At 33.8% G+C, this 10,740-nt stretch overlaps 2 protein-coding genes across 2 annotated transcripts; one reads left to right on the top strand and one right to left on the bottom strand.

Annotated features, from left to right (window-relative positions):
* The first annotated feature begins 515 nt into the window (after positions 1-515).
* LOC116164268 (glucosidase 2 subunit beta) lies at positions 516-1,137 on the top strand. The gene is made up of 2 exons (XM_031478414.1): positions 516-1,008; positions 1,062-1,137. Exons 1-2 carry the CDS (start codon positions 546-548, stop codon positions 1,127-1,129), a joined length of 531 nt encoding a protein of 176 aa, XP_031334274.1. The 5' UTR covers positions 516-545; the 3' UTR covers positions 1,130-1,137.
* A 2,569-nt stretch (positions 1,138-3,706) lies between these two features.
* LOC116164249 (pre-mRNA-splicing factor 38B) lies at positions 3,707-6,394 on the bottom strand. Its single transcript, XM_031478395.1, has 5 exons — positions 6,245-6,394; positions 6,077-6,196; positions 5,014-5,351; positions 4,765-4,908; positions 3,707-4,148 (listed from the first exon to the last, which is right to left on the bottom strand). Exons 1-5 carry the CDS (start codon positions 6,273-6,275, stop codon positions 3,780-3,782), a joined length of 1,002 nt encoding a protein of 333 aa, XP_031334255.1. The 5' UTR covers positions 6,276-6,394; the 3' UTR covers positions 3,707-3,779.
* Between the last annotated feature and the right edge of the window lie 4,346 nt (positions 6,395-10,740).

Below are 10,740 nucleotides of genomic sequence, written 5' to 3'. Positions count from 1 at the left end.
ATGCAGGTGTACATTTCACTTCCCTAACCACTTCTAAACATAGTTGTGAAGCCTAATAGATTAGAATTGCGCCCTTGTAAGGCGTTCTGATTTCTACATGTAGAAAATTTAAACTAGCTTTGGCAAGAATTAGCAATTACCAATTAGCGCCTACACATCTATGAGTTTAATGATCAATGAGAAGGCAAAGTGGAAGAACAGAATCAGATGAATTCTCCATAGATATTCTAATACTCTGTTACTCACACAATGAACAAGCTAATTTTGTGTACTTATTGTTAATGATGGTTTTTTTCTTAATTTCTGTGTTATACAATGCTATACAATACGTACTAAATTTTTACTTAACTCTCAAACCTAGCAAGGTAGATGCTGCATTTGATTTAACAGAACTACACAACCATTGTCTCACCCTGTACGATGGTAAACCGAAAGAGGAGCCACAGCCTACGAGTTTTGTGCCTGCGCTTGCGCAACCTACGACCTAACCTCAAAGATAAATAAATTATTTTCCGTTTATTTAAATAATAAAATGTTCAGCACATATGTCACAAAAATATAAAATCAACTTCTTCTCTCGTAAGAAGCTTCATTTCTTTTTAAAACCAATAATCATATTATCAGTTATATTTATTATTTATCAATTAATAATGTTTATTCAATTAACTAAAGACGTCAATAAAGAATTACCTTCACCTCCGAATCTAGTTCTGGGCACACACCCGCTACAAAGCCAGTTTTATACACCGCAAGAAGGTCAGTTCTCGTGTATAACTAGTAAGGAGAAAATCAGTTTTGATTCCTTAAACGACAATTATTGCGATTGTCTGGACGGATCAGACGAACCCGGTACAAATGCGTGCTCCAATGGGCAGTTTTTTTGCACTGAACAGACAGACAGCTTTTATCCAAAACTTGTACCGTCAACAAAAGTTAATGATGGCATTTGCGATTGTTGTGATGGGTCTGACGAATGGTTGCACAAAGTATTACCTTTTAGATTAAGTGGTAAGCTTTGATTCGTAAATTATAAAACGAATTATTAATTATTGTTATTTTAGATGCTGTACAGGATAAATTAAAACGTTATCAGTCACCATGTTCATATAAATGCAATAAACATAAGTAATGATTTTATTAGTGTTTAAATATCATATTTATTACAAATTTTGCTGAGGCAGTAGTGTAATGTTGATCTATACCTCACTACAGAATTGATATTGATTTGCTAATGGCAAATTTGACTAATATATTTGTAATAAGTACAAATGCTGTTTGCTATGTGTATTGTTAAATTTCCATATTCCTATACAAGCTACTTAATAATAATCATAAGAAATTAAAGGTTTCTAATAAGAGGGACAGACCATGTATCGATAGTTGAAGTTTGAGCTGTACTGAGGGCAAGTAAGTCATACCACCACAGATTTATCTGGAATATTGTTTATTAAAAATGACTCTCGTTCCGACTTATGCTTCTCTCTACAAACAACATTTTTTTAGCAGCTCGTCATTTTATTGTTAATTTATTCCGGTGGCAAAAATATGTTTGTTCCATGATATGAATTTCTAGTAAAAAGCGCATTAATTTGTATAACAAAAAGGGACATTTATTGGCAAACTTGGTGGTGACCTTCACCGAAATTGGTTAAAACACAAGTCGGTATTACGCTGAAAAAGAAAACCAGTGATGAATTTTGTATTTAAGCTGGTACTTTCTGTTACCAACCAAAGTGTTGAACGGTCAATAGTTGTTAATGTCAAAGATCCAAATGTGAAATCACTTTACACATTTCTTTATTTATTTATTTGCCTTTATTTTTGAGTGGGCGGGGTTTCAACCACGTCTGCTCTACCAACCCAACCCACTATATACATTTACAAATATCCGTGCCAGAACCAGGGACCCTTAGCACCACAGTCCCAGTTTCAACTGAACTGCGCCACTCGGACCGGCATTTCAATTCACAGTGCTGGATATTTCTACTTTACAATAATTTGGTGCCCTTTTATATTTTCCTTGTGTGTGCTTATATCTTCAAACCAGAGCACAATCTACTACCTTCTAGTAATGAATGCAGTATAGGCTGAGTACAAAGTGCAAATTTATTTTATTAAATGTTCAAAATAGCTTCACTAGCAGGGGCAGACTGGCTACAGAGGTCAGGAGGAGTGGAGGACAACCTATCTATCGTAGCATAGGTATATTGGAATTGTGTTTGATGGCAATATTGAAATTAATTCTTGCACTAATAAATTTGACAACGCACACATATAGGTATATTGGGGTGTGATATAATGTTATTGTTGAAATATGTATATATACTTATGGTAAAGTTTAGCGTACGTATGTATTTTATTGCTAGAACAACCTACGATTTATTGCATTTTAGAAACCTACATGAAAGTTTATGTCGTTTTGATACCACATTTCCTTATACCCAGCATCATGTTATTCAAGATTTTTCAAAATTTTTGACGTTTGACTGCTTTTTTTTAACGCCTTGTACCCATGGCTCCGTTGATTTGATTTCAAAAAGTCTTCCAAATGATTTAAATTTTGATCGCCCTTCTACAGGGTGTTTTAAAACTAATGGTCAATTTTAATAACTTCAAACCTTAAAGAATTGATTTTATCAAATGAAACATGATTTATTTTGTTGCACTTTCAAGTGTCCAAAAAATTCTACATCGATCAATTATTCCTCATAGGTACCTATCTGTAAGTTATGCTTTCTGTTTTATTTTAGATTTTCTAAAATTGACTATTACCTATTACCGTAAAATCCTGTAAACTGTATTTTTTTAATGGATGAGTTTTTATTAGCATCGTGACGTCATACAAATGTTTTTTAGTCAAATAGTAATAATCCACATTGTTTATTAACAAGCGAAGTTTTTGAGTGGTTTCTAATTCAAATACGAGTATTAACCGGAAGCAACGTTGCTTGATTGTAGACAATAAACGTATTATTAGTAATAAACATAAATAATATCAAAAATGTATATAAAATCTTCTTCATATGGAGGGGCCCATTTATAATGATGCTATGCACATTTTCACATAACTTCTGCGTAAAAGGGTCAAATGTAGGGCATTGTTAACCTAATTTCATTATAACAAAGTTGCCCATGCAATTTCAATGGATCGGGGACCCCCTGGTATATGCAGTTTGTCTCGTTTGGGCTACAGGGGATAAAAAGTCATCTCTTTGAATAAGAAACAATACAATGCGATCACAAATGAGTTGTACTTAAATTGATCTTCCAAAGGCGACTAGACAGCAACTCATTTTTGATCGCCCGATATTTTGTCCGTCTCTACTGTTCATATCACAGTTGGTGAAGTACTTAAAAGCAATATGTAGGTAGTTTTGTGAATTAGTATACTTCAAATGGAAACGTAGTGCGATATAAAGCTTCGCAGAGGAAGATATTAGAACAACCTGCATTTCCATACAGTTGGTGAATATTTGTATGTGGAATATCATTAATTTGTTAAACAGGAAAGCTATGGTTCTTCCTATATGAAAAAGTCCAAGCTGAAACCTCCAACTCATGCTACCAAAGGGTAAATAGTACTAAGTACGCAGTAGTTACCAATTTCAATCTTTATTTAATTATGTTGGTATAAAATAGGTAATTGAAGTTTTGTACAACTATTAGACCTCAAAACTGTAAGCACAAAAACTCAACTTACAAAAAACTGAATTAACCGTGTAATGGTAAAGTAACATATATTCACAAAAAGTAAATTCAAAGTTTGGAGAAAAAAGTTTCTATCTGTGTTTATGTCTATGTCTATGCTCTTTATCTCGGTTAGAATGGTGGTGCCTCTCACGACGAGGACTTCGTTCACGAGCTCCTCTTTGGGGGCTTTTCTCACGGTTTCTTCGATCATCCCTTTCATCTCGACTCCTATCTCTGTCCTTTTCCCTTCTATCGCGCTCGTAAAGTCTTGCTGAGTTTTCACGGTCTCGATCATCTCTTAAATAATCTCTGGTGTGATCTTCTCGCCACTCCCTATCTCGCTCTTTACCCCAATCTCGCCCACCTTTACGATCCCATTTGCGATCTTCTCGATCATTTCCTGTGCTAGGACCACTGGCAGCTGCATTAAGTGGATTGGTAGTGGGCGGAAATCGTTCCTAATAAAATACAATGTAACCATGCTATAATCATCATCTGTGTTTAAATACCTTATAATTGAACAGATCTTATGTTACTTTTCTTTCGATTCTGCATTAAACTGTATTGTATTAAGACAAATCAAAAGTTGAATACAATAAAAAAATTGGAAAAAAATGCTGATTTTGGTCCCGGCTGTTACTCACATTTCTTTTTGATATATTTCATTGTTATACCCTGGGTATAGTCACTTAGGCTGGTTTTACATCAACAATAAATTGATCAATTTCTTGTAGGATTAGCGCAAGTTCTATTTTTCTGACAATTTTTACGTCAATTCAGTAGTACAAACTACCATCAACCATTCATGTGGTAATTGATGAAGAAATTGTTGATTTAAAACTAGCTTTATTTATTGTTTAAATTAATCAAAGGGAAGATATATAATATATTGAATCAAGAATGTAAGTCAATAGAGATAAAATGCTTTTAAGATATAAAAAAAAGCTTCATATATCTTGTTAAACTCTTTCGATCAGCAATAGCATAGGCTTCAAGTCATGCTTTTGGCCCGATTTTTGTATTAAATAAAAAATTGTTCAATTATATATTTAAACAATGTCATAACATACATACCTCCAAGTGTTTTTGTATTTTTTGTTGAATTGGGACCGGGATACGTGGAAAGAGCGTTGAGAACCATTCCAATTTCATCAGCCACTGACGCAGTATGAGTCCTAAACGCATAATTTGACCACCTCCCGCTTTCACATCCATTTCCTAAACAACTCAAGAATCATTAAACACAAGGTTTATATTTTTACAGAGTTAAAAACCACTTAGGTAAATGGAAAATACATTGGCTCTCTACCTGTAAGTACGCACCTCTTCATCGTCAAGGTAAGGCTCGTACCAATCCAGTAACGAGGTCGGAGGTTGTGTGTATCTGATGTACATAAATCCCAAAGCTCTTATATAGGGGGAATCACAGTGAGTGATCAATCCGTTTAACTGTTTTCGTGTTAATTTCAGTGTGAATAGTTTGTACAGTAAACAATACGCAGTAGATACAATTCCTCCTGCACCGACACCGCGTACACCTCCACACATTCCTGTTTGCCCAGATGTTCGTCTAGATCCCTTCTCCCAAGGTTCGAGATGTGTAACTTTGTAGTAAATTTCATCTATCACCTCGTGATAGGTCTTCAACTCGTACAAATTGACTGAAAACACCAAATCAATGAGAAGAAATATAAGATCAAGATCAGCTGATTGTGTATTACCACCACATAATAAAGAAGTAGAAATGTCACTAATGTTTACTTATTCCCATATTAAAATTTGCGTCATCACAGTAAAACTGAAACAAAATCTGCATTTAGGTTGATCTACTAACTTCATGCATTTTTAAATTGGACAATAATTTTGCTCTTCTAGTTCTTATTTAATGGTATTACACATAACACAATCAACAGATTTTATAGGAATAAAATCAAAAATGTTTCAATACGTATGTAGGTAATTATTCTGCAAACTGTGTTGCAAAATAATTTCTTTACCGTATTTACATGTCCACAGTTGATCCAATTGCTGTTTTAAGCCACGATCCACTTCGCAGATTTACAGCCTGAAAGAGCAATTTAACTAAATATATTTTATTAATGTATAAGATGTTTGAGATGTTACATACCGATAATGCAACAGTTCCATCTTCACCTTTTTCTCGACATTTGACAAGAAATTAAACATAAAAGTAATGTCATGACGAGTTCGAATGTGCTGCTAGCAATATAATTAGTATTTAGCAATCATAGAATGCAGAATAACATCGACTTAAAAGATAATTTGGAATTCAATGACAGCTTTAACCACAAATTACTCGTCCAACGTACATAAATAAGATTAATATTCTCGAGACAACTAAAAGATTCACTAATTAGCTACCTACCCTTAAAGTAATGAGAACTTTGTATGTTAGTTAAAATTAGTGGATTCAAATTCATTGATCTTTCATTTCCCCATAGTGGCAAAACATTGCTTAGCTTTGAGTTCTTGTAGACATATTCACCTAAAACACGATTATTTATTATAAGGAGATAATGTTAAATAATATTACCCTCCTCGGGACTATCGTAGTTGTTGTCCATTACTTATATTTCAAAATGTTTAGTTGAAAGAATGATTAAAGTAAGGACATTTTTCTTAAAATCACAAATGGAGGACAACGCAGTTGAAAGTGAAGGATGGAGAGCACTTGTCATACAGATACAATAGTTTTTGTTGCTAAACTGGGGCAATATGCATACAACCAGTGTTGCCAGCTTTTGCACATCGCGAGTCGGCCAGATTGACCAACAGATGTCGCGCAATGTCACCAAGTCACATAGATATATAAATACCTAGATACAGCCATCCTTAACAAACGTACCTCGGTTTTTAAAAAACATATCAAAGAAATTTGTACATCTCTCCATTACTTTCTAACCAAGAAGAAACATGTTCTATCTCTTTTTATTGCATTAACCACTATGTCGTACGCGAATCGGACGCTTAAAACAAACTTAGCGCGTCCCATAAGTCATGTGACAGTTGACACATTTCATGATCGCGCGAAATCAAATCTAACTAAAAATATTCGCCCTAAACATGATGGGCGGTTTTTTCACTAAATATTATGTAATTATTGCGTTATCAATTGATTACGAATAACATTAGTGCTTGCCATAATGATAGACGCGTCCATAATTGTTATTCCTGAAATAGTTTTATTACATAGAGCTACGCGATTCAAATTTGGGACTATGTTTACCTTGTTTGGCATGATGTGCTACAGTGAATTCATTGCTGGCTTGCAGAATATCAAAAAAACCGTAAGTAAGTAAAGTTTATGTTCAACATTTTAATTTTAATTGCATGGTTTTAGGCGTAATGGTAACGGAGATTAAGTCGCGACAGGAAGTGAATTCGTTTCCAATTATCATTTTGGCCTATATGATGTTGATGCAGTGCGTTTGTATCATTATCACAAAGAAGGATCCGTGCAATATTCTTAGAAAAACGAGATTTATAGACTGTGTGTGCGTGCAATATCAAATTTTGGTCGCTACGCGTCTTGCCTACCTTTCGGCATATGTCCAATCGGTGGGGTTTCTTTTTGAAATTATAGTGCTAATTGTAGTAAGTAAGCTACACGTGTACATTTATTTAAAATAAATACAACATCTTAACAATGATATCGAATTGGTGATAATACTCATTTAGTGAACATTCATTACCTATGTTTGTAAAAGTTCACAATCCGAATCATCGTCAGATGAAATTGACAAATCCGAATCATCACTGTCATTATTAACACTGATTATAAAGTTCAGAAACATCAACCAAATTAATCACTTTCCACATGTTCACACACTTTCTTCCAGTTGTCAGCTGTAATGTTTTCAAATTCTTCATTTGCCAGCTTTCTAAGTAACATCTTCCATTTTAAATGTAACATTTCTTGCTGCTATGCGATTTAAATAAATAAAAAGGCGGTTTATTTATGTTGTACAGTCTCAAATCTGATAATTTTCTGTGTGATTTGTGCTAACAATTTGATTGACAGTTATAATAAATAATGCGAATCTTGTCTTCCATGCTCAGGGTACCTCTATAAAGGATAGCGCTATACGTAATTAATGTGCCGAAAGTGATGGTAATAGATGGTACGTCCTTTTGAACTATGTTGGGGTATGGCTGTATCTATGTATTTATATATCTATGCCAAGTCAATATAAATTCGAAAAATAAGGGTTTTTATCTGCGGCTTTTTCGTTTTTTTCAAATGTGTATTTACGTTTGGGAGTACACGTGCTTTATTCTTCGTGTTATGTTAACTACTAGTGAAGGTTAGGTTTAGGCAGTGGCGGTTCCATAGGTACACATGTGCCCATAATCATTGAATAAAAAATTTTTATTCAATGCCATAATGTTATACAAATTATAAATTTGTAACAGAGCTACTCTGCCTCCATGTGAAATAGGTTCCTCCAAACTGCTAACATGCAAAGAACGAAATCAACGAAACAAATATATCATGATTTTTGAACTTATAATTTTATATATTCGAAACCAATATGTGTGTATCCTGATTTTTGGTAAAAAAAAGGGAGGTTATACACTGCCTTTTTTTGAGCCCCGAAAAAAAAATGTCTCAGATTGACCCGGAAAAAAAATTTTCTTATAGAATGTGGCCTGTAGAATCCATAATTTCAAACAGTTCCAAGATTGGGCTACTAGTTCAAAAGTTACAGGCCTTTGAATTTTCTTTCGAAATTGGTTTCTAGTCCATAACTTTTGATTGAGAAGTCCGATCGAAAAAGTACGAATTGTTTTGGATTCTACGCACCAAAATTAATACGAAAAAGTGTTTTCCCGAGAAATTTTGGTACAGTCGATTTTTGGTAAAAAAGGAAGGTTATACACTGCCTTTTTTTGAGCCCCGAAAAAAAAATTTTCTCAGATCGATCCGGGAAAAAAAATTTCTTATAGAATGTGGCATGTAGAATCAATAATTTCAAACAGTTCCAAGATTGGGCTACTAGTTCAAAAGTTACAGCCCTTTGAATTTTCTTTCGAAATTGGTTTCTAGTCTATAACTTTTGATTGAGAAGTCTGATCGAAAAAGTACGAATTGTTTTGGATTCTACGCACCAAAATTAATAAGAAAAAGTGTTTTCCCGAGAAATTTTGGTGCAGTCGATTTTTGGCAGTACCTACCTATATTAGTTGCAATAATCTAAGTTACTTATTAATACAGCGGAGATGTTAATTCAACTACTCCCGTATTACAAAAGCATGCATATGAGATGGTTGCCCTTACATACAGTTTTTTTTGTATGAGTTAAAACAATATATAGTAAAACTAGCTATAGATACACTTGCAACAATATGTATATGATAAATTTTATAATTCTTCATAGCTATCCCTATACGTATTATATTTTTTGATAGCTATTATTATATTTTTAATTACCTTTAACATACATTTTTCTCCTTGATAAAGGTAAGATGTTAATTTTACCAGCGATGGTCAGTTTTATTACACACGTTTTTTTACAGGTCGTCATTTTGTAGACGATACAGCATCGCGAAAAGGAAGGGACACTAAACTCACTCCAACAGATATAAAGCACTGGTGGATCGAATTTATTAAAATACATATACATGTCATCTACTTATATCTTTTCCATTTCCAAAGTAAAATTTAAAATGAAACATTTAATTCTTGTTATGTACTTACTCTATGACCCACATCTCCCCCTCCCACCTCCCTCAACGCTCAACATCATGCTGATGCTTGCGTTCCGGTTCGCGAAAATTTCCATTCCCAGCAAGCAAAAAGAATGGATGGCTCAATGGCTGTAGACATTCTTCAAAAGCACCTCTATTCCAGCTGTAGACGAAGAAACCTACCTTAAACATACACGACGGACACCACTCCTAAACAAAGTAACTACATCGGTTTTGATTTAGCAAGACAAAGAATATCACAATTCTCAAGCTACCAGCTCATATTTGTACTGCAATTTTACCATAGATTACGTTATTGTGCTTTTTGCCATATTCCGTAATGAAGTGATGGGTCATCCTGATAATTGAGCCTTTTGCTCATTCCAGATGCCAAAGAAATACTTCGCGATTTTTTGGTAACATTTTTCAATTCTGATTATACCTATAGTTCGGATAGCTCCTCGAGAGTTTTGAGATTCTGTAATGGTTTTCACTGCCGTCTTGTAAGACATTTTCTTTTAGAGGGTTGGTATTCGATTGGAATTCTGAATAACTCCTCAATGAAGCTTTTTCGTAAACCTTATAATACCAAAATCAAGAGGTTTTTTTCAGGTGCTAAAGAAATATGCGGGCCCAGTAGATTAGATTATTAGAATGATCGTATGTCCGATTAGAGGAGATACCTACCAGATAGTACCTCAAGATTCGAAAAACTTCTGTAATAACCACTGGATACCAATAATGATACCTAATAACATTATACAGGGTGGTGACTTGCGTCGCGCATCATAGGGATTTCAATGTAAAATTCATAACATGCGATTATTGGCTCCCCAAATTATTTTAGAGCAAAAATGTATTAAGGTTTTTTGTAGAAAAATTTTTTTTACATCAATCAACCGTATTAGTTTTCATAATAAAAACGGAAAATTGGAGAAATAAACCCCCATCTTTTTCAATAATCTTTGATGCCATGGAATTTTATAATACAAAAACTACGCCAATATCTGTCATGCCATGGAATGTCTGCTATAAAACAAATCAAATTCTATTAAAAAGTATTATATTTAGAACAGCGAATTCAACAAAAGAAAGACCAAATTACTAAAAACGGTTTCCTAATATAACAATTTACAATAAATGTTCGAATAAGTCACCATTAACTGCAAGTCAGTAACCAAGTCGATCATAAAATCCATTTCGAACTGCTGCTAATTGATAACTCGATATCTTTTTGTTTTAGAAAATTCCATGGCATCGTAGATTATTGAAAAAGATGCTGGTTTTATTTTTCCAATTTTCCGTCTTTGTATGAAAAAAATTGAAAACTAATACGGTGGT

Source organism: Photinus pyralis, unplaced genomic scaffold (assembly GCF_008802855.1).
Source record: "Photinus pyralis isolate 1611_PpyrPB1 unplaced genomic scaffold, Ppyr1.3 Ppyr1.4_LG2, whole genome shotgun sequence".
Lineage (NCBI taxonomy): Eukaryota > Metazoa > Arthropoda > Insecta > Coleoptera > Lampyridae > Photinus > Photinus pyralis.
Note: the sequence above shows the minus strand (reverse complement) of the source record. Positions and strands in the feature narration are given on the sequence as shown.